Source organism: Arachis ipaensis, chromosome B8 (assembly GCF_059453495.1).
Source record: "Arachis ipaensis isolate K30076 ecotype BB chromosome B8, ASM5945349v1, whole genome shotgun sequence".
In the NCBI taxonomy this organism is placed as follows: Eukaryota; Viridiplantae; Streptophyta; class Magnoliopsida; order Fabales; family Fabaceae; genus Arachis; species Arachis ipaensis.
The window spans coordinates 141,826,936-141,851,191 of NC_142443.1; the positions used below are offsets into that span (position 1 = coordinate 141,826,936).

Consider the following 24,256-nt stretch of genomic DNA (forward strand, 5'->3'; position numbering starts at 1 on the left):
ATCTTTGAATTTTCATCATCCCCTCAACGAATCCCTCTTGAGTGGTAGATCTTGCACACTCCCACAGTAATCCTCTGAGTTCGTTGTCTTTCCACTACTTATTGAAGTTTCTCCATAAGTGCCAAACACAAAATCTGTGGTGGACACCAGGGAAGACCTCCTGGACAGCTAGCTGTGATTAGTCCCTGTAGAAAACCACAGAAATTATTAACTTATAATATCGGGACCCAACCTGGTCCCTTAACTTACATAAGTGACATAAACTTAGTCCCTACATATACATAACTGATATAAAATTAGTCCCTACACATACATAAGTGACAGTAAACTAGCCCCGACTATATAGTCAGTTCTACTCCTATCCCATTATATTAATACAGGCATATTGATACAGAATCATGAAAGCAAAACATGACAACAACAATGTCTGAAACAAACCAGTGGTATTGGAATCAGAATCATGAAAGTAATAACTAGTAAATAACAAATTCGTCGTTACCTTTTGCATGTCCGAAATGAAACAGCATCCATTTTGGGTGTAGCTCCCTAAATCATCATGCAGCAGCTCAAGGAACCACCTCCAATTATTTGTGTTCTCTACTGGTACAATGGCATATGCAATTACGTAAATATGATTATTGGCGTCTTGTCCAATGGTTGCCAATATTTGTCCACCAAATCTGATTTTTAGGAATGCTCCGTCAAGTCCAATTAGAGGTCTGCATCCTGCCTTAAACCCCTTCATGCATCCATCGAGACAAATGTACATCTTGTCAAAAGTGGCTCTTTTGAGTGGTTTGGATGAGGAATTGTGGCGATGCGCACAGTAGAACCAGGGTTGCACTTCAGGAGAGTCTCACCATAATCTCTCACCATCCCATATTGTGCAGCAGCATCACCATACACAATGTGCCTTGCATCTCCGAGTGCTCTTGTCAGGGAATATTTGTTCAACTCCAAGTCATATTTACTTTTAAAGTATGTTAAAGCTTCAGAGTGCTTCAGATTCAGAAATTTCCTAAGCTTCTTGACCAACTTGCTAGCTAACCACCCTCTGTTAGCTAATCTATTTTTTATCTCCCTTGGGCAGATATGATCATCATTGAAGGTTTTAACTTGCCAGCAAACACTCTCACTATCCATAGAGGCATAGATAACCCATGGACAGTCCTCAACCTTACATAAAGCCCTGCATCGTACTTTATCATTTTTCTTGAATCTAACTCTCCTACCTTCCTGGATGCAATACTCCCTCACAGCCTCCTTAAAATCCATCTTCGTGTTGAATTTCATCCCAACCTCTAATCGAATTTTTCCAAACCTTGTTCCTTCTCTGAAAACAGGAAATGCATCGTCAGCCTGAACTTCAGCAAATTCATCCTCTGAGTTGGGGGGTGTCCTCATTTCTTCGGAATACCAAGAATTCGCCCCATCTGACTCATCATGATATTCATCATGAGCATCATAACCCCCAATATCAGGACTATGGTCTCCCGGTTGTCCAGAAAAGAACTCATCATCTTCACCGGAATCATCCTTAGGTACTAATCCATCATCAGGTTCTAGTATCTCCTTCCACAAATTACTCTCCTTAACTTTTTTAGGGTGCTTCCTGTTTACTTCTTTCCTTTTACCTTGCAGTATTGTATTGGTGACCTCTTCATCACTCGAACTTTCCTCAGCTCCGGACTTGTAAGCACTATCCTCCGCACTTTCATAACTGTCCGAATAGTCTGATTCTGATAACACAACCGTATCAGCTAGCTTTCCCTTACCCTTAGTTGTTTGCCTCGCCACATGACCTTTGGCTAGACCCCTGGTTATATATCTCCTATTCAGTGTTGTTCTTTCTTCGCCTTTCTTTCCAGTTTTTTTCAAAGCAGCTTGTTTCTTCTTTGTCCCATTCTTTGAGGGCACTTTCGGTTGGAAAATCTTACCCTGTTTTGGCTTAGGCACCAGTGTTATAGTACTTTTGGGAATTGGTGTTGATTTCGTGGTTGCAGCTGGTTCTTAAGTATGATCCATGTTTTGGTTGGGTGGGGCAGGGGGGTAGCAGCCATAGAAATTGGGGTCGAAATGGTGGATTTGAGGGTTGGGGTTGATTTGGTGGTTGCAGCTAGTACTTCAGTATGGTCCATGGGTGGGGCAGGGGTAGTTTTTGTAGAGGTTGCCTCCTGGGTGGGTTTGGTAGTACTCGAACGGTTGATACATGGGGTTGGAACTGGGTCTGGAGGAATGGCCTTGGAGCTTGGTCCTGTTCTCAGCAAAACTGGTTGGGTAGGGACTTCAACCACCACCTCCTCCTTGTCCTTTCTGAATGGTGGTTCTTCCAAGTACGTTGGAATAGATACCTCATGTTCATAGTACACATGCACCTCTCCATGGTTGCTTTCAGCAAGGAAGCACATCTCCAGTAGCTCAGCATCAGAATTAAGTTCCCTTAGGCCAGTCTCTAAGGGTCTCTTTGGAACCAGCCACCAACAGTGTTCCGCCTTATCATACCCAAGTTCTTTGTAGTAATTCCTGATAAAAAAGACATCTAGCCTATCAGGGTCAACCTTCGGAATCTCTGAAATATGATCCCTGGTGTATGACACAACACCCTCTTCACTCCTCACAAAGGATTCCCCATGGTGACACACAATAGTTATGAAGCCCATCTGAAAAAAAAATAACAAATGATCATCAAGATTGCCATCAACCAGGAAAGCACAATAACACCAGTCCCTAACCCTCCATGAACACACATGAACAGCATACATAAACAACCTACATTCTTCTATTTTCAGCACATTACAACCATAACTACCATCATTACAGCAAAAAACAATAACAAAAAAAAAAAACGCAACATCAACATACGCAGAAAACCCTAACAAAAATTTTCAGAAAAACCATATAACAAAACGATAAGCGAATGAATATATAACGACTTAACAATGTACAAAAAGTCATGATCAACAAAAATAGAGGAGTAGATGGTAGCTATTGTGTTTATCCTTTCTATTTTGCTTACCTCTAACAATCAAAGTGCTTCCCGTCAGACCACTACGTGTGCGATAGAGACGAGATAATCACAATATGCTTGATTTCGTTGAGAGAGAAGGCCAGCGAAAATCCCTCTCAAATTGGCGCCATTGAAGAAAATAAGGAGAAGAGGAAGAGACTGTGTTGGCTTGAGAGAGAAGTTGTCACTGCATGTTAAATCCCTTCTCCAAACACTAACCAACGACATTTCAATGCAATTTGGGCGCCAAATTAAAAAACGACGTCGTTTTGGGAGTCCAGCCTGGCTTCCAGCATGGCATCCGTAAGTCCAAGTCATCTTTCCGTCACCGGAAAATGGTTTAGGGACGACCGTGAAACACTTGTGTTAAATTCGGGGATAATATCGAGGCCAGTGCAAAGTTAAGGACCACTTTGAGTGTCGAGTGCAAGTTCAGGGACCACTCTAAGTATTAACTCTTTTAAAAAAGAAAATAAGTATAGTATAGCATAATTTTACATAAAAAAAATTACAAAGGAGTCAACCTACATATTTGAAAAAGTTTGTGGAGTAGATTTGCACATGATGTAAAAGTTTAAAGAATAAAGTGCTATATTAACCCTAATTAAAATTAGAAGTGCAATAATAATAATAATAATAATAATAATAATAATAATAATAATAATAATAATAATAATAATAATGGGTTAAATATAGAAAATTTCAGTTAAAAGACAAAAACTTTCAAGTTTTTTAAAATTTTCAAAGCAATTATTGTAGCAAGAATATCAAAACTTTTTAAATTGACCATATCAAAATATCTTTATATATATTAACCCCATAAGTCATGAACAAGAAAAAAAAAAAAAAAAAACCTTCGGCATATAATGTTTATATTGTTCACCAGCTTACTAGCTTCAAATATAGCCTTCAATTTGGAAACGATGAATGCTAGGGGCCATCAACTTTTGTGATTTGTAACCATCAAATAACCATCAATGATGGTTTTAATGGTGTGAGATTGGTTTGAAATTTCATCCAATGACTCACTTTTCTTTGATGGTTACATGCTGGCTAGAATTTAACAAAGTTGCTGGCCTCCTAGACTTTTCCTTTGCAAACATGGCCTGATGAACTATAATAATAGAGTAAACTATCATTTCTGGCCACCCTTCAAAGACAGAGACATGTCTTAAAATAATTGAGAATTAATTACTTCTGCATGGAGCACTTAGGTGGATTCTGTTTTATCTACTGAGATGTCATCTTTTAAATAAATCAAATACAATTTATCTAAGTGCTCTATGAACAAACAATTGCCTGCATCTCTCGATTATAAAATCTTCTTTGCTTTTAGCTTTAAGGTAATCCTTTAGATGTAATCGTGTAAATGAGAAAGACTTGTCTGAGTAACTAAAAGATTCTCCAAATTTTTTCATGTTAAAAGGAGAACGGTGTAAATGTGTTATGTCTTTCCAATTCATGGATTACGGTGGACATTTTGATCGACTTTTTTGTTTGTTTTTTGAAAAACCTTTTAAGTGTGTTTGATCTAGAGTCAATTTGTAACTTTGTTTTTTTGAGAAAAAAGTTAGTAACACCTCACTTCTAAAGAGAATCAAGTTACAATGGAAAAGTATTGTAACCAAGTTAGAGTCTGCGAAGATTTGCCAACAATAATTAAATTAATTTAAATAAAAAAAACAAAATTTAAATAATTACGCGTCCCGGCAGAATGATGGTGATGGCGGTGCGACGTCGCGTGTTCGAGCAGAGGCAGCACTGGACAGCGTTCTTCAAGCGGACGGAAACGCGTCAACGCGTCTCCATGAAAACATACAGCAGTGGTAAAGAATGACTAGGTGAAAAGGGTGAGGGAAAAATTTGAATTAGGATAAACTGAGATAATTGGGTTTTTTTTTTTTTTTTTTTTCTATTATTATCAACTCCCCAGCCAACTTTCCTTGCTGGTTTTAGCTGATTGTAATGGAAGGTTTTTTCCTAGAACTTGCTAGTTGTTTCCTTTTTTGGCCTAGGGCCTCCTTTGTACCAAAAAAAAAAAAAGACTATAAAATCACGCGCTTTGTTAGGTGAGTCAACTTAAAACATATGGTTTTACTTTACTCTTCCTAGACTATATAGTTTATGGCTTCATTCACCGGTACTCAAATAATACATAGAAAATGAAGGTAAACGATTGCCACTTATTATAACCGGACGATTCAAGGGTTGAGTTCAGTTTTATTCCGTTCCAACATTGGGTATTAAGATCCTCGGTTCTGAAAAGAAAATCAAGTAAGGTTTTCAAACATGGCAAATATTAGGGAGTTGCATGCTGCTGCTTGGTTAGGAGAAATAGACACTATCTACAAAGTTATTGAGCAGGATCCACGCATTTTGGAGGAAGTTGATGCAGTACCGTTTGTCAACACTCCTTTGCACACTGCTGCATCTGCAGGCAAAGTTGCTTAAATCTCCAATTTTACTATTTAAATCATATTACAATTTTAGAAGTTTAATATACTCTTTTAGTTTTGTGTAAAATATGATTTTTACTCTCTTTTACAGGACACCTAGAATTTTCCATAGAGATTATGAGATTGAAGCCTTCATTTGGTTGGAAGCTAAACGAGCAAGGTTTTAGTCCAATCCACCTTGCATTACAAAACAATCAACACAATCTGGTGCGTCGCCTTGTAGAAATCAACAAAGATCTCGTTCGAGTCAAAGGAAGAGAAGGCGTCACTCCTTTGCATTTTCTATGTCAATCTGGTGATGACAATAAAAACATCAAACTTTTAATTGACTTGCTTGAAGCATGCCCTGATTCTATTGAAGATGTGAACGTGAGAAATGAGACTGCACTGCATATTGCCCTCATAAATCAAAACTTGAGTGCCTTTCGAAAACTGGTTCACTGGCTCGTGAAGAATGTCCGTAAGGGCGCTGATTCTTTAGAGGTTTCCATCTTGAACTGGAAGAATTCAGAAGGCAACACCATTTTGCACATAGCAATAATTAATGATAACGAACAGGTACCTGTCATGCTTACTTTCTATATATATTTTGAAACAATCATACTAGCCTACACTAAAATCAACCAGTATAATTATTATCAATATAAAATATATATAAAAATAAAAAATTTATATTTAAAAAAAATTAAACTACACATGTATTTATACATAAATATATAATAATTAATTTTTATAATTAATTTTAATGTATATTTTTTTTTAAAAAACTGCAGTCCAAATTATATACTCCACATGTAGTGTAGTTCCCTCCTTTTAAGTTGATATTTCAAAGTAAATGCTCGCTCCTAATTTTATGATGAAATTGATTCGTTTTTTTTTCAACAAAAACTTTTTTAAATTTAGTTATGATAATTGAATAACAAATAATTATACAGTGAATTTTACTTAATCTTCTCTAAAATAAAGAATAACTTACTCCTTATAATATGTTAAATGATTATTGAATGAAATTAGTTAGTTTATTATAATTAACTTTAACTTTTAATTTAATCTAAATTTTGATTAGGAGTTCACATGATTCGGTTCGATCCAAAGATGGTCCGAATTCGAACACTTTGGGAAATTAACTTGGTGTGATTTCATCAGATCTAGAGTCGGTTAAGAGTCTTAAAAATATACCCGATCCTTATTTAGGGTCGGATCTGAATCAAAGTAAATCTGGTTTCACCCAATCTATATGCACTCTAAGAGAACTAAAAAAAATATATATTTTTTAAATTAATTTTAATATTATGTTATATTAATTATAAGTTTATTGTTTTGTTTTTAATCACATTTGTTGATTTAGAAAATAGATAAAAAAAAAAGCATAAAATTAGAATTTATAGACAATTTCAAGTTCAAATATAGATATCAACTCATCGGTAACAAGTATGTTTTTTTCTTCTTTATAAATAAGTGCATCATAATTTTTCGACGTAAAGTTTGTCAAGACCTGAATTTCACTGGCTTAGACCTGGTTTTAGTGTGACCTGAAAGTAGTAAGATTTCATCGGATTTAGGATCGGATAAGGATCTCAAAAATAGACCCAATTATTAGTTAAAGTCGAGTCCAGACCAAGACGAACTCGACTTCACTTGACTTATATACACTCTTAATTTTGATTACCTAATCAATTAATCATGATATAATTTCTTTTGTAAATTATAAAAATTACTAGATATCAAAATTTTCTAAAACTGTCTTCAAATGTATTACATGTACATATATAATACTACGTAAAAATCAAATGGATTAAAAAAAAAAGAAAAAAAAGAGACTGGTAATTAACTTTTTTCTTATATATATGTTAGGTGCTTGTTGAAGACTTAAGTATAAGAAGTGATCGATAAATATGAACATATGAAAAAGTCAATTAATGATATTGAACGATAAATTATTAAGCATAGAAAGTGCAATAGTAATACACTTTTTAGTTTTAAAATAGAAGGACACAAATAGAATTTCTATTGGCTTTCAACCTTAAAGAGGCACCAAAAAATTTTATTTATTCCTTTTATTTTTTAAAAATTTTTATTGTGCGGTTAAAATTACAAAATGTAATTTTTTAGTAATTTCTATAAATTGAAAAAGAAAGTTATACCTTGGTTAATTAACTAGTTAGATTATCATAACTTATGCTAAATTAAGAGTTAATATTAATTGCGATAAGTCAAATCATTTTATTCAACAATTATTAGACATATTTAAGGGAATAAAAAGTTATACCTTGGTTAATTAGCTAGTTAGATTATCATAACTTATGTTAATTAAGAGTTAATATTAATTGTGATAAGTCAAATCATTTTATTCAATAATTATTAGACATGCTTAAGGGAATAATTTACTCTTTATTTTAAAAAGAGTTAGGTAGAATTCACCTAATTTTATATATATATAATTTCATCAATTTATACAATTTTAATAAAATTGTGCTTTTTCTTTTTTAAAAAAGTTTAATAACAAAAAAAATAACCAAAAACAACCATAATTTACTTTATTTAATATTTATTAATTATTACAACAATTAATAAATAATAAATAAGACAAATTTTACTTACTTTTTTTTGTCACTCTAGTATTACGGTTCTTTTGTTATATATGTTTCGACCATTAACATGAATATTTTTGTCTATTTTTCTTAATAAAACAAGCAACATTGCGAATGTAAAATTATAAACACTACGAATAAGGGTGGAGTTATCTCACATTGGTTTGTGACTCGACTCGACTCACATTAAGCTCCACCATGCTTCATTCAGTTCGTTTACTTAGTTCAATCTTATACATTTTTTGAAGCTTATTTATTTAGCCAAACAGGTCAAGTGGTAAAAAGTGAACTATCAAAATACAAAAATCAAATTAATCTTGAGGTCGAATTCATTAGTTCTTAATTAATTTTTAAATTGGGTGCACGCAGGCGTTTGATTTATTGATAGGATCAATAAAGGTGGATATAAATGCAAGGAATTTGGAAAACCAAACAGCATTAGACTTAGCTGAAGCTCGTCCTTTGCCAACGATGAATAGAAAATTACAAGATAGATTTGCGTTATTTATCAACCGGTTTCGACGTGGTTCTATAGTATTAGTAATGGATCGCATAAAAGCAGAAGTAAGTGAAGAACAACGCAACGCTAACTTGGTAATTGCTACTCTCATGTTAACCGTAATTTATCAAACGGTTCTGAGTCCCCCAGGTGGACTCACCCAGGGTAGCGACAATGATCCAAGTGGTAAGAATCTTCTAAACTCTACTTCATCCCACAATTCTACTGCAGCAGGGAAATCTGTCATGCCACAGAAAACTTTCTATCTTGTTACAGTCTTGAATGCTTACGTCTTTTTGTTTGCGATTGGCATCATTATCTCCATGCTGCCAAAATCATTCTCCGCTTTTGCAGTTTTTTCAATTCTATACTTTATGACGAGCTATTTTGTTTCTGAGGCAGTGATATGGCCGTAGGAGCACTAAGCGTAAATATTTCAGCTTGCTTGAATGGATTGGATCAACTGTTAGTCATTGTACTCTCTTCCTTTGGGTGGGTGCTCTTTAGTTTCCTATATGTGTTTGTGTAAAAATTAAACACCCCTTTTTTTTTCTCTGTGTTTCCTACATGTGCTTTATTATTCAGGCTTCTTGTATGAGAAACATGATTACTAGTCTCCCATTGTAACCATGGCAAGCTAACCCCATCTGTTAAACCCCATTCTGCTTCTGTCATTACTTCTCTGAAAAATAAAATGATAGAATGGTTAAATGGTCGGACATGAAAATCATTATGTGAATGCTTAGTGTAAAAGAGTTATCCACCTGGCTCTTGATGGTTTTCGTGCAGACTTGTTCTTCGTACCCGGAAACAGTTCATTAACTATCTTCGAAAGTTCTTTGCCTCGCTGCTCCTCAAACACATTCTTGTTTTCGCTTCTATTGTCATATCATGGGGTTTGGCAAGTGAGAATTGCAAGAAAGCATTTTTTCCATAGCATACTTGGTTTTAGAAGGACCAGGATACCATTATGAATAAAGAATAATAACAATAAATCATTTGCTATGCTATTCTATAAATTTACTAATACTAAAGCCAGAAGAAAATAAAAAAATATCAAATACAGAATAGATGCAGTACAACTTTATGAAGTCAGTACTTAGATTCACAATTTTATAAAAGCAAAGTCCAACAATTTCAGATGGAAGTTCAACAAAGACTAATTCGATTGTTTCTAATGACCCCATGTGAAAGGCAATCCCAAGCACCTGGTAAAAGCTAGGTCCTTCTTTTTATAGTAATTTTCCATCAAAATCTCCCTCGGACTATACTATAGTATTTGATGAAATCTGCTATACTAAAGCACCTATATAATTGAGTAAGCACTCAAACTCAGGAGAGAAAGGTTAATTTAATGATTTAGCTTGCTGGATGTTTGTTATGAAGGAAGACGAAACGTATGAAGGGGAGTGGATCCTCTTCAGTGAAAAAAACTGGATGGTATCCAGTGCTTAATCTAACCATTCATTACTCTCTCTTATTTATTTTTGGTCCCGTTTATAGAATCAAAGATGAGAAATCACACTGGATCTTGTCAAGTATTAAAAAAACTGGAGAGGATTCATTTCCGAAAACATATGTACATTCAAACGGTATGGTTAACTGTTTGTGGCAAGTGGCAACTACATTAAAACTGGACATGTAATGTGTAAAGCAGCATGCAACAATATCTTACAACGTTGTTTTCGGGCTTAGTCCAGTAAAATCCTTGAATACTGAATAGTAATCACAATCAAGTTTGACGACACGAGCACAAGTATCATTTCTCATATAGCATCATTGAAATCAAAAGGAAGCTAATAATTTGCAAAAATACAAACAATCACGATGATGAAGAAATCATCCTTATTATAAGTTAATAACCCATGATAATTTGGAAGTATATATGAAGCAGCCAACGAGATACTCGGTTGGAGACTCCAGCTTGGTGTGCAAATTAAACAAGAGTGGAGAAGTTGCGATTGATCAGCAAGGATCTAAAGCAGGGTGCATGCTAGCTGAATATGCAAATGAGAGGCAAGCTATAGTTGAAAACTAACCACACAATAAACACAAGTTGATTGTTCGAATGTATATTTTGAACATGTAGAGATGTGGATTGGACAGGAAAGTTGGCCCAACACTCAAACCCAATACAAAAAAAAAATGCATAATATTGAAAGTTTAAAAAACTATAAAATCACGCGCTTTGTTCAGTTTCATCAACTTAGAATATATAGTTTGACTTCACTCAAGTTCTTAGAAAATATAGTTTATGACATCATTCACAAGGTACTCAAATAATACATAGAAAATGAAGGTAAACGATTGCCACTTATTATAATCGGGCCATTCAAGGGTTGAGTCCAGTTTTTTTCCGTCCCAACATTTGGTATTAAGATCCTCGGTTCTGAAAAGAAAATCAAGGAAGGTTTTCAAACATGGCAAATATTAGGGAGTTGCATGCTGCTGCTTGGTTAGGAGAAATAGACACTATCTACAAAGTTATTGAGCAGGATCCACGCATTTTGGAGGAAGTTGATGCAGTACCGTTTGTCAACACTCCTTTGCACACTGCTGCATCTGCAGGCAAAGTCGCTTAAATCTCCAATTTTACTATTTAAATCATATTACAATTTTAGACCTTTAATATATACTCTCTTAATAATTTTGTGTAAAATATGATTTTTACTCTCTTTTACAGGACATCTAGAGTTTTCCATAGAGATTATGAGATTGAAGCCTTCATTTGGTGGTTTTAGTCCAATCCACCTTGCATTAAAAAACAATCAACACAATCTGGTGCGTCGCCTTGTAGAAATCAACAAAGATCTCGTTCGTGTTAAAGGAAGAGGAGGCGTCACTCCTTTGCATTTTCTATGTCAATCTGGTGATGATAATGAAAACATCACACTTTTAATTGACTTGCTTGAAGCATGCCCTGATTCTATTGAAGATGTGAATATGAAAAATGAGACTGCACTCCATATTTCGCTCATAAATGGAAACTTGAGAGCCTTTCAAATTCTGGTTGGCTGGGTCAGGAGCATTGTCCGTGAGGATGCTTATTCTTTAGAGCGCTCTATTTTAAACTGGAAGGATTCAGATGGCAATACCATTTTGCACATAGCAACACTCAATGCTAACCAACAGGTATCAGTCTTGCGAGAAAAGGACAAAGTGATCTTGATTTTTTAGTCTGTAGACATTTAAGTTCATAAGAATTTAAAAATGTAATTTTTTACTTTTTTTTATTTTAATATGGACACATCAATCCTAGATCTAATTTGTCTAATTTTAAAAACTCTTTCATGTTTGCATACATATCATGAGAGTCACATTTGATTTTTTCGTTCGGTCCGACAGGTCCAACTAAATATGAAGAATCAATATATTCAAGTTTTGAAAAGATCAAGGTTTAAATGTATTTTTAAATTCTCAAAAATTTAAATGTATACAAATCAAATGATGAAGGACTTATTTATTTTTTTTTCTATTTACATTATATTCAACTCTCTCTAAAATAAAACGTAAATTGTCCTTTATAACATGTCTAACAATTATTAAATAAAATAAATTCAGTTAATCATAACAAAACATTTTTTTTCAAATTACAAGAGTTATTAAAAAAGCTCATTTCATAATTTTCATTTTTTTCCAAACCAATCGTTTATTAATAAGTTCAAAATCCAGCAAAACAGCATACTTTTCCATTTGATCGAATTTAGTTGTTAATTAATTTGAAATTGGGTGCACGCAGGCTGTTGATTTATTGATGAAAAGAGTGAAGATAAATGCCAAGAATTTGGAGAATCGAACAGCATTAGACTTAGCAGAAGCTCTTGCTTTACCAACGATTATAAAAACATTATTGAAGGCTAAAGCAAAACGGGGTGTATCAATTGATGATGATTCCAATCGTGAAAACAAATTAAAATTTAACTCAACTCTGACACTTTTGTTCATACTAATGAATCACACTAGAATGCAAGTAAGTGAACAACAACGCAACGCTGTCATGGTAGTTGCTACTTTCGTCGTGACCGCACTTTATCATACAGTTCTAAATCCCCCAGGTGGACTCACTTAGGGTGGTAGCAACAATGGTCCAAATAGTAATAATCTTGTAAACGCTACTTCATCCCTCAATTTTACTGCAGTAGGAAAATCTGTCTTGTCAAGCAATGTTTTCGGTTCTATTACATCATTGAACTTTCTCACCCTTTGCTTCGGGGCTACCATGATTTCTGGGTTGATGCCAACTACAAAATTATCCATTTTTGTATTAATCCCACTTGGGTTGTTTCTTGTAAGTTATCTAGTATCTGCGACACTCATATCGCCGTTAGATTATTAGGAAAATATTTCGGTATGATTGAAGGTGCTTGCTGTGGTGTTCTTGTACTCTCTTTCTTTTGGTTTCCTGTGTGTGACCTCCTGTTTTCGGCGTTCATGTGATATCCCTACCTAGACTTTTTTTAGTTGTTCTTCCAGATGTGGTTGAATTAATAATCAAACTAGTTTTTGAAATTACAATTGTATCTCATTTTAATTTTTAAAACTTTGATTTATTTAATTTGGTCTTTCAATTTATAACTTTGTTTTTTGAGAAAAAAGTTAGCAATACCTCACTTCTAAAGAGAATCAAATTACAATTATGAACAAAAATACTTCTCAAATAGTGTATCAAATATATATAATTTGGAAAACAATTTGATCTCAAGCACATTTTCATTTGGAAAATAATTAAAGTTCAGTGATAACCTGAGTTAAACTTGCACCCTTTGGGGTGAAGGTCATCTGTGCTTTATGATTCAGGCTTGTCGCATGAGAAACATCATTACTAGTCTCCCCTTGTATCCATGGCAAGCTAACCCCATCTTTTAAACCAGGAATCTAGGTATTATTGGTGGGTGGGATACTATATGTTTCTGGCTTTATCAATCCTCCAATGGATGAGCTTGTATCATTCCTTCCTCCATCCAGAGAAGAAATATCTGTAGTGTCTTCAACATCTGAAATAAAATCTTGAAAATATCTCTCCGCCTCCTCGGTTCGGCACATAGACATTCTGCTTCTGTCATTACTTCTCTGAAAAATAGAATTATACAATTGTTAAAAAGTCAGACAACAAAATCATTATGAGAATGCTTAGTGTAAAAGAGTTATCCACCTTCCTGGCTCTTGATGATTTTTGTGCAGAATTATTCTTCATAGTAGGAATCAGCTCATAAACAATCTTTGAGAGTTCTTTGCCTTGCTGCTCCTCAACCACTGTTTCAGCTAATAAGTCTTGTTTTCGCTTCTAATGTCAGTTATTTTATTTTAAAAAAGTATATCATGGGGTAAAGGCAAGCATGAATTGCAAGAAAGCATTTTTTAAATAACATAACTTTAGAACAACCAGGATACCATTATGAACAAAGAATAATAAGAATAGATCATTTGCTAAGCTATTTATAAATATACTAATACTAAAGTCAGAAGAAAATAAAAAATATCAAACAGAGAATAGGTGCAGTAGAACCTTATCAAGTCAGCACTTATATTCACAATTTTATAAAAGCAAAGATGGAAGTTCAACAAAGATTAGTTTGATTATTTCTAATGACCCCATAGTATTTGATGAATTCGTGCTATACTGAAGCACCTATGCAATTGAGTAAGCACTCAAACTCGGGAGAGAAGGGTAATTTTGATGATTTAGCTTGCTGGAGGCTCGATTTGTTGATCCCTTTGCCTGAGGATGCGTGTTATGAAAGAAGACGAAGCGTGCAAAGCTAGCAATACGAGAGGACCTTATGTTATGTGTGCACAAAACGTGTTACAATCCAATGTATCTGCAAGGAGAAGATATGTGCATTCAAATGGTATGGTTAACTGTTTGTGGCAAGTGGTAACTACATTAAAACTGACAACATAATGTGTAAAGCAGTATGCAAGAGTATCTTACAATGTTGTTTTCGGGCTTAGTCCAATAAAATCCTTGAATAGCAATCACAATCATGTTTGACGACACGAGCACAAATATGCTCAATGAGTGCTTTCCCATCCATTCCAACACACTTGTTAAACGCCTGTGACCATTAACATCTACCTGCACTGTCTAAACACTATTACAATTTCTTCAAAATCAGAAAATGTAAAACAAAAGTAAATGCCACATGACACAATGCTCACGAAAAGAATATAAAAATGTAATGAAGCCAATAAAGGATGTTATATATTATCGAATCCGTATCCAGATATTATTCTCTGGCAAAAGCACTAAGAAGTAATAACTCACCAGAACATATAAAGCGATGAACGTGAGGCCAGAAGCTGCGGAGGTTATTAGCATATAACTGATTGTGTACAGAGATTTATTTAGAGGAATGCCTGAAAAAGGATAAAATATATATCATTTCTTCTATAGCATCATTTAACTTAAAAAGAAGCTAATAATTTGCAAAAATACAAACAATCATGATGATGAAAGATCATCCTTAAACTGTAAGTTAGTAACCTATTGTAAGTACTCCACATATTGAAGAAATCCACAGACAGCTTATATAGCACACACCTATTAAAGCCAAGAAAAACCCGAGGGCCGAAAATGAAGCTGATAACCATAGCCACTGGTTTAGCCTCCCTTTGTGTTCCTATAGTAGAATTATACAGAAAAGTAAATTTGAATCCATAGTTAACTAAAAGTATGGGAGATGACTCAATGCCGATACACAATATTTGAACCAGAGTATCAAGGCTTTTAAGTGTTCATATCATTGAGAATGATAAATTTTACATGCCATGAGTTTCAATAAACTTGATGCTCAATCTTACCTGTAGATGGGCAAGAACATGGCCATATTGAAGTCCAATAATGCATGACACTGCGGCAGTTATGGAGCTGTGAACAATTGGAAAGGATTATAAACTGTCTATCTATTGGTCCAACCAACATGACTTTAAAACCAAAATGAAACTTACACACAATGGAATACTAATAAAGAATGTTAAGAACAAAAGATGATAGTAGATTACTGATGTCTGCAATTTAATTTATAGAAAACAATCCATTTTAGGTTCATCAAAACCATGGTACAATAGAAGGAATCAAACAAGATCACATAAAAAAAATGAGGACACACAGTTATGATTGTTCAAAGTAAACAAGGATCTCACAAAAAGGTATCTAATTAAGGTCCTCATTTTCTTAATCAATCGAATTATAAAAGAAGAAAAATAAGTTTAGAAAGTGTATTTAGATTGAGCACCTTAAAATGCCTTCTGGATCAAATGGAGAATGACACCATGGAGGTGAGGTATCCGAAACTTGGCCCTTGGTAGACATGTTGCACTCCTGGCAGGTAGATCATGAGCAAGACATTGATGTATCATCTTATGCAGTAAACCATGGAGCAAAGAAATTGAGCAAGTATAAGTTACCTTAAGATTTCTGTAAACAGGCTTTCTGTAAAGATGGTTAATGCCGAGCACATAGCGATCAATCATTCCGGCAGAATTACAGGCAGGTCCAAGATCTCCTCTCACAGAACAATTCACCTTATCAATTTTGAAAACACTGCAATCATCAGCAGCATATTTACAACAAATGAATTTAAACATGCAAACTTAATTAGCATAGAAAACCATCTTCTGTAAACATATGCAGATCATATTGTAATTAAAAACATTGGCTCATGCATCAAATCCAGAACAAAAGTCAAAGCCAGGTTCAGCCTAATCTTACCGTGTAAATAATGTCACCATCAATTTGAGGAAAAGAAGAGGTTGAGATTGATTCTGGAAATTGCCAATCTGGCACATATAGACCATACAATAATCCCGAGTAAAGCGCCAATAGTGTTACAGCAACAAACCTGCATATAATGGATGAACATCACTACTCTACTAGTATTCAGCTATTTGAGTAAAAGGTAAAATGAAGGGAAAATATTATTTCATTAAAATGAAGTTAAGTGCTATTGACATATTTGGGGATTGATAAACAGTAACCAGAGAGAGGCAGTATACAGTTGTCTAAGCGATGACATTAACAGATTGTTATGATACCATTTCTCCCAAAAACTTAAGCTGATAGGAGAAGACTGCATAAATAATTATATCTTTAACACACCCCTTCAAACAAGTAGGTCTTCTTTACTCTCTTTATTTGCCTTATGCTATTTTTTTTTTTTTTCAATTCTAAACTTTTCGGTCATAGAAACTCTGATACTATGTCATGATACTACTTTTTCTAAAAGTTTAAACTGATAGGAGGAGACGACTTGAATGGTTATATCTTTAACACGGATGATGATTGCATAATGGAATTAAAGCGATTGTGAGAGAGGTCAAATTTACCAATGCGAGAAATAACTTCTGAGGTCAAATTTGTGTTCTTTGCAGCGAGGAGGTGGAAGCCAAATCTCGCATAAAGCTGCAACAATGTATCCAATAGATATCCTCTGGGTTGACAGAAGAACGGAAGACTTACAGATTCATCATGAATTGTGAGTTGTAAGTTGTAAGAAAGAAGGGGGAATACCTCACCTGTAAAATTCCCAGCCAGCGTATTGTTTGGATGTCAACACCAAAAGTGAAGGAATTTACTCCATGAAAATAGCCACCTGAATTGAATGATAACCAATACAAATCAGAAGAATTACATGGTATATAAGAATTACAATTATACTTAGGAATTACGATTACCTTGAAGGAGGATACCAACGGCGAAGAGTTTGAGTGCTCTGAGTAAGGCTTGCGATGTGGCTGCTAGTCTTCTTGGAGGCCTTGTCTGAAATTATATGAATAATGAATGAATGAATGGAATAATGAGTGAGGAAACAAGAAGAAGATGTAACGTGTTACCTTATAAACAAGAGCAAGAGAAACTCCGGCTATGAAGAGGAAGAAAGGCATGACGAGATCAGCCAAGTGAATTCCATTCCAGGGGGCATGAGCTATCATGGGGAAGATGGAGCCACCATAATCAACCACCATCATCAGCTGAAAACCGAATTTGTCAAGGGCGTTGACTAGAAGAGAGCAACAAAGAGTGAGTGAGTTAGTTAGTTAGTTACAAAAACAGAGAGGCCACGGAAGACATCAAGGGAGGCAACTCTGGGAGGGCGTTGAAACTGAGTTGGCTTGGAATTCGAATCAGAAGCAGGGAGGAGCAGCGGCTGAGCCTGTTCCTGTTCCCGAGAATCAGCCATTCCTGTAATTTGCTGAATTGGAATGGTATTTGGTAGTTTGTCATCATGGTGCCAGCTGATTGGATCTCCTGGGATTGCTGACTAAGCAACAATTATTTTCACAACTTTTCCCTCCCCACGACCCCACTCCTAAGGCTGCTCTTGTTTGACGTTTTTTGCAATTCCTATGATCCTATTCCTATCTGTCCTTCTTTCTTTCAACTTTCAATCACGTGCCTCTGCCCTGTCTTCTACCCATGCTCACACGAACTTTTATACTTACATTATTCGCCTTATATAATTTGTGTTATATGAATGAATTTGTAGGGAAAAAAATAGCATTATTAAAACTAAAGTGGCAATATCTATTTTTCATTTGTTATTCAAAATATATGTACTGAAAAATTACTCACTAAATTAATATGATATATATGATATATTTATATATTTAACAGGTATTACTTTATAATTTTTTTATATATATTTTATACAAGTGATTAGTTTTACATAATAATATAAGTATATAACTATTTATTATGTATTAATAAAATATAAAATAAACATTATAAGTTTTAGAAAATTGTGCTTTTTAATCGGAATTTTTTTAATTTCTCCATTAGTCCATTACTCTAGCGGTTTCAAATTGTAAAACATATTGTACTTCTTACTAAATCTTAAAACAAAAAAAAAATCTCAATGTACCACTTTAGTTTAGTTATTATATATTTTATTTCACATGTTTTTTAAATATATTTTATATTTTAATATATATTTTATACAAATAATTAATTAACACCAAATGTTTTGTGCATACATAGGATAATTTTGTATATTATTTTTTAAATAAAATTATCAACGATCAAAATAATCAAACTTCTTTGCAACAACATAAAATTTTTATAAACACAAAAACTAATAATTACTACATTTTTATACTTTTCTAATAACAATAATAAAAAGTTGTTTAAGGTGTTAAATATAGAAAATTCCTGTTAAAGCATAAAAACTTTCAAGTTTTTAAATTTTTAGAGCAATTATATTATAAGAATATAAAAACTTTTTAATTTGAACACATTATAATATCGACAACTTTTATATATATTAAACCCCACAGGCACAGTGTGATAAACAAGAACAAAAAACTTCGGCATATAAAGTTTATATCGTTCACCAGCTTACTAGCTTCAAATATAGCCTTCAAATTGCAAACATGGCCTGATGAACTACAATAATACGAATAATTATCTATACACAGAATAGAAACCATGCCACAGAAGAAGGCAAATTGGCCACCCTTCAAAGGCAGAGACATATCTTAAAACAATTGAGAAATAATTGCCTGTGCATAGAACACTTAGATGGATTCTGCTCTATCAATTGAGATGTCATCTTTTAAATCAAGTGCAATTTATCTAAGTGCTCTATCAACAAACAATAATTTCTCAAAATAATCTCAGGTTACATAATACGAGGCTGCCAGAATTAATTCTATGCTGTTGCCTCCATCTCTCAATTATAATATCTTCTTTGCTTTTAGCTTTAAGGTACTCATCCATGTCGTACCTTAATCCTTTGGATGTGGCCGAGAAAGACTTGTCTGAGTAACTATAAGATTCTCCAAATTTACTGTATACATCCTTTCCAATATACTCTCTAAGGCATTCTGGGCTCCAACTTCCACGACTGCTCACAGAATAGCTACTTTGATCTTGTGCCTTCGATATTTCCTATGGAATCAATGAATTTCAATAATCCAAGCCAAAAGAGGAGAAATATGAACTATGAGACATCAGAAAATGGGGGTCAAGATAGTATGTATGAAATCTTTAAAATTTGTTTCTAAAACAAAGAGCGGTCTTTCAATTCATTGATTATGCTGGCCATTTCGATTGATTTTTTTTATTGTCTTTTGAAAAACCTTTTAAGTGAATTTGATCTAGAGTCGATTTATAACTTTTGAGAAAAAGTTAATCAAATTATAATTATTTTGGTAAAGTATATTTTTTGTCTCTAAAGTTTGTCAAAAATTTCAAAAATACCCAAGTTTTATTTTGTTTCAATTTTGTTTCAAAAAGTTTCAATTTGCATCGAATATTCCCCTAACAACTAAATAGCTTAGCAAATGATTTATTCGTAGAAAATAACTTTCCCTAGAAAGAAAAATACAATATACTTAAAATAAGTTTTAAGAAAAAGCCGCTTTTCAAAAGCAAATGCATCCAAAATCTTACTAGCTACTTAAAACCATCCAATTATGCAACAAATCAGGGGACATATTTGGACTATATGGTGTGCAGTGTGCTAGACTACATGTGACCATGTTAATATGACCAATCAAAAAACATGATCTCTGTGTTCACATTGATTGAAACCAGGCTTGTAAGTCAGAATCACGGTATTTTTCATATAGTCATATTATTTCCGGGAAGAAGCAAAATAATTTGATCTCAAGCAACCTGTCATTTGGAGAATAATTAAAGTTCAGTGATAACCTGAGTTGAACTTGCACTCTTTGGGGTCAAGGTCATCTGTGCAATATTCAGGCTTGCTGCATGAGAAACATCATTACTAGTCTCCCATTGTAACCATGGCAAGGTAACCCCATCCGTTAAACCAGGAATAGATCTAGGTATTGGGGGGCTACTATATGTTTCCGGCTTTATCAAACCTCCAATGGATGAGCTTGTATCACTCCTTTCCCCATCTAGGGAAGAAATATCTGTAGTATCTTCAACATTTGAAATAAAATCCTCAATATATCTCTCAGCCTCCTCAGTTAAGCACATAGACATTCTGCTCCTGTCATTACTTCTCTGAAAAATAAAACACAATGGTTAAAAGGCCGAACAGCAAAATCATTATCAGAATACTTAGTGTAAAAGAGTTATCCACCTTCCTGGCTCTTGATGGTTTTTGTGCAGAATTGTTCTTAGTAGCAGGAACCAGTTCATTAACAATCTTCGAAAGTTCTTTGCCTCGCTGCTCCTCAAACACTATTTCAGCTAACAACTCCTGTTTTCGCTTCTGTGACTGTTAGTTCCAAACAGACAAAAAGAATAACGTCTAACGTCAATTATTGTATTTTAAAAAAATTATATCATCTGGTAAAGGCAAGCATGAATTGCAAGAAGGCAATTTTCCATGATACATTTAAAATTCAAGAACCAGGATACCATTATGAATAAAGAATAATGATAAGAATAAATCATTTGCTAAGCTATTTTATAAATTTACTAATAGTAAAAGCAAAAGAAAATCCGAAAATATCAAATGGAGAATAGCTGCAACAAAAAGTCAGCACTTACCGTTATTCACAATTTTATAAAACACCAACCAAAAGAATGTGAATGTTCTAGGGATGAAAAAATTCGTGTTATACGAATAAATAGGAGACCATTTATCTTCTAAAAATTCTATTACCTGTTCCAGTTCACTTTCATAGTTCCTTCTAGCCAAAGAAACAGACTGAACACCTCTTGGTTTTGCCACAGCCTAAAAGTGAGTGTTTCATTAGAGAGAGACAATGCACGATGACATTCATATTAACAACAGATATAGAGAAAATAAACTCATGTAACAGACACATACTTGTTCAATTCCCAAATGCCTAATTTCTTTCTGAGTTACTTTGTGTGATCCATTATCCCTGACTGAATCTGCCACCTGAAGTTTTTTTTTTTTTTTTTTTTTTTTTTTTTTTTTTTTTTTTTTTTTTTTTTTTTTTTTTTTTTTTTTCCGAAACAGGAAGAATATTAGAAGTGAATATTATTGAACTGAGGCAGCTTTGAACAACTGTAATTCATCAACCTTCTTCTGTGGATAAACCACTTGTTTCTCACTTCCATTCTTATTAAAGTGAACACCTGCTCCTTCATCATCCGTAAGAACTGAAGAATGACTCTGAAAAGCAATAGAAAGATTAACAGATTTAGCTAAATTACAAAAATATGTGCAATGAGATATTGAGAATAACATTAGTTTACTATTCCTTTTATTACTTTTATCTTAGACATTTTAAAAATTCTATCAACACCATTAGTTTTCCCCCTCAACCTCAGCATCCAAACTATAGTAAATGTTAAAACATTCAAATCTCCTAGCATAGCATATTGTTTCAACTGATGCATCACAAGATCTAATTGGAAAAACTTTATAACAAACATTTGAAGTTTCACATAAAGAAACAAATACTAACATTAGAAGAGAATACGATAAATGTAGTACTTACAGAGTAGCCATCAAACGGTCTCAAATCCTTCTGGCTTAGAGACTTCTTAAGACTTGGTCTTTGATCTGAAGCAACTGATTTGTTCATTAGCTTGTTCCCATTATCAGTATTTTTCATACTCACGCGACTTCTAGACTTCTGAGAATGATCCAGGTCACTCTGCCAAGAAAAAATCATACATGGTTTTATATTTTCAGTACTTTTCTAATGTGACATGTTATTAATAGTTATATCAAGGTTGGTTGACCGAACAATGATTAACCATATACTTTTTAAGTCTCTTTCCTTCACGAAATTCAAAAAAAAAAAAAAAAAAACTAAAAGTGAAATGAAAACAAAAACCAAACATGCATATCCAAATGAAAATGAACCATATATCTCTCAAAACAGTATAAAGCAACAACATTTGAAGTCCTAAATCATATTTTGCTTTCATGAAAACGTTTTTTACCGTGTTATACAAAATAAGAATAGAGCTCACACTTTGCTAAACTCAAGATATTCCCTGTAATTTCTCTCAATGCATAATTCAAAGACATTCATTCCTTTGAAGTGCATAACCGCACGTATTAAAATTGAAATCGAAATCAAATTCAATCCTAGGAAATGTAAATTGAACACATTATAGGCAAAGCATTAGTTACTTCTGACCTCAGAATCGCTAATTTGGTATCGAACCACCGAAACCGATCTCCTCCTCCTCGGATTATTCGCATCGGCGACCGTTCTTCCCCCGCCGCCGCCACCGCCGATACTGATCCTCCGATCATCTCCAGCTCCGGAGCCTTTCCTCGATACAGACCTCCCTCTCCTCTGCGACGCGGCAGGAGTAGCCTCCGAATCGAACCTTCCAGAACCTGAGGAGCGGCCTCGGTTCGCTGACTCGAAGAATTCGATAGCGAGGTCGTCGAGGCTGATCTCCGGGAATCCAGAGCCTCTTACGGTGTTGACGAACTTCCCTCTCCTCGGAGCAGAGAAATCGTAACCGTTACCGTTACTGTTGCTGCTATTGCTATCGTTGTTCTCGTGAGAAGTGAGAGAACGGGAGAACCTGCTGAGGCTCCTTGAACGGCGGTGGTGGAGTGACGTGGAGCTGCCGCCGCTGCGGTTGGAGGAGGCGGTGTCCTCGGCGGAAGAAGCTGAAGCTCCGGCTCCGACAGGAGTTCGTTTTGTGGTGGATTTGAACGCCGCAGTGGCCATTGGATTCAACGTGTTGGAGAGGTTAGGGTTTCAGTGTTTGGGAAATTTGAATTGGAAAATTAAAAACAGATGAAGAAGAAGAAGTTGAATTCATTGTATGCGAAGAAGCTTCAGTTCTGAGCTCTGTGAACTTGAAACACAGTAAGGAAGGAAGGAATATACAGAGAAGATTGGCGGAGAAATCAAAAAGTGAGAGATTTGAATTTTATATAACAATAACGTAAAAAGATCGTTGTTTATGAATTATTTATTATTTATTGTTCATGATTTATTGAGAAAAAAAATACTAGTGCATATATTACTTTATTTTTGGTCAACCAATTTTGTGTGCCATTGAAAATTTATTATTTATTTCAAACAATAGTTAATAATAATAGTTTTTATATGATTTTTTAATTTGTTTTAAGATAATATAATTTTTAAATATATAATAAAAGTAAGCTATTATCTTATTTACAATTTAAAATATTTTTTTTTAATAAGAGAACTCAATACAATACAGTGGAGCAGTAGACAACTAAACTGTAGTCATAAAACTAAAGAAATTAAAGCAAAGGTAATTAATTTTTTTATTTTTTCCTATTAAATGCATTAATGCCGTTAAACAATTATTTGTTACTTATTGAGAAATATCCCCGTTACTAACCATATGCAACGTACTTATTTAGCTGTTACTGAAAAAAATTGAAAAGTACTAAACTACTAATCATCTTTAATGGACAAAAATGTTACAAATGGTAATTAATTGAGTGAAAATGTGAGTTAATTTGTCTATGTGTAGATAACTATTTTCAATACAAATGACGACGTCGTTTTACTAAACTTGTACATTTGAAACATATTATGTTTCATATTTGCAAACTAATACTCATCGCCTTGATTTTATTCATCTAAAATGATCTTGTTCTCTTGCTTCAAATATGAACAATGCTATGGTCAAAGCTATATCTTTGCTTACCGTAAAAAGGAATATGTATAAAGAGCATGTCATAATAATAATAATAATAATTAGTATTATTATAACAACAACAACAATAATAAAGAGGACATCGATAATTCATTATGACAAATATCAACAAACAAACAAACAAAAAAATTATAGAATTAATTTTTTCAA

The 24,256-nt window shown here is 33.9% G+C and overlaps 4 protein-coding genes across 7 annotated transcripts; 2 read left to right on the plus strand and 2 right to left on the minus strand.

Annotated features, from left to right (window-relative positions):
- The first annotated feature begins 5,118 nt into the window (after positions 1–5,118).
- On the plus strand, positions 5,119–9,312 carry LOC107611798 (ankyrin repeat-containing protein BDA1-like). 2 transcript variants are annotated; one of them, XM_016313690.3, is made up of 4 exons: positions 5,154–5,444; positions 5,555–6,021; positions 8,424–8,739; positions 8,956–9,312. In XM_016313690.3, the coding sequence occupies exons 1-4, from the start codon at positions 5,297–5,299 to the stop codon at positions 8,967–8,969; spliced, it is 945 nt and encodes a 314-aa protein (XP_016169176.1). In that variant the 5' UTR covers positions 5,154–5,296; the 3' UTR covers positions 8,970–9,312. The 2 variants fall into 2 exon arrangements, with proteins under 2 accessions (XP_020965888.1, XP_016169176.1); XM_021110229.2 differs by having other exon boundaries at positions 5,119–5,444; positions 8,424–9,312.
- Positions 9,313–10,925: 1,613 nt separating this feature from the next.
- Positions 10,926–12,622, plus strand: LOC107611799 (ankyrin repeat-containing protein BDA1-like). The gene is made up of 3 exons (XM_088496716.1): positions 10,926–11,121; positions 11,237–11,685; positions 12,293–12,622. Exons 1-3 carry the CDS (start codon positions 10,974–10,976, stop codon positions 12,620–12,622), a joined length of 927 nt encoding a protein of 308 aa, XP_088352842.1. The 5' UTR covers positions 10,926–10,973.
- A 1,272-nt stretch (positions 12,623–13,894) lies between these two features.
- LOC107612897 (uncharacterized) lies at positions 13,895–17,821 on the minus strand. 3 transcript variants are annotated; one of them, XR_001613872.3, is made up of 13 exons: positions 17,598–17,821; positions 17,386–17,523; positions 17,227–17,311; positions 17,068–17,144; positions 16,879–16,982; positions 16,265–16,394; positions 15,961–16,077; positions 15,789–15,874; positions 15,355–15,421; positions 15,095–15,173; positions 14,819–14,910; positions 14,486–14,634; positions 13,895–14,372 (listed from the first exon to the last, which is right to left on the minus strand). XR_001613872.3 is itself a non-coding variant. In XM_021110227.2 (13 exons), the coding sequence occupies exons 1-13, from the start codon at positions 17,730–17,732 to the stop codon at positions 14,337–14,339; spliced, it is 1,299 nt and encodes a 432-aa protein (XP_020965886.1). In that variant the 5' UTR covers positions 17,733–17,821; the 3' UTR covers positions 13,895–14,336. The 3 variants fall into 3 exon arrangements, 2 of the variants coding, with proteins under 2 accessions (XP_020965886.1, XP_016170158.1); XM_021110227.2 differs by having other exon boundaries at positions 14,486–14,638; XM_016314672.3 differs by having other exon boundaries at positions 14,486–14,629; positions 17,598–17,817.
- Positions 17,822–18,768: 947 nt separating this feature from the next.
- LOC107612896 (uncharacterized) lies at positions 18,769–23,361 on the minus strand. The gene is made up of 8 exons (XM_016314670.3): positions 22,591–23,361; positions 21,940–22,098; positions 21,519–21,611; positions 21,300–21,374; positions 21,132–21,203; positions 20,604–20,741; positions 20,204–20,524; positions 18,769–19,438 (listed from the first exon to the last, which is right to left on the minus strand). Exons 1-8 carry the CDS (start codon positions 23,137–23,139, stop codon positions 19,154–19,156), a joined length of 1,692 nt encoding a protein of 563 aa, XP_016170156.1. The 5' UTR covers positions 23,140–23,361; the 3' UTR covers positions 18,769–19,153.
- Between the last annotated feature and the right edge of the window lie 895 nt (positions 23,362–24,256).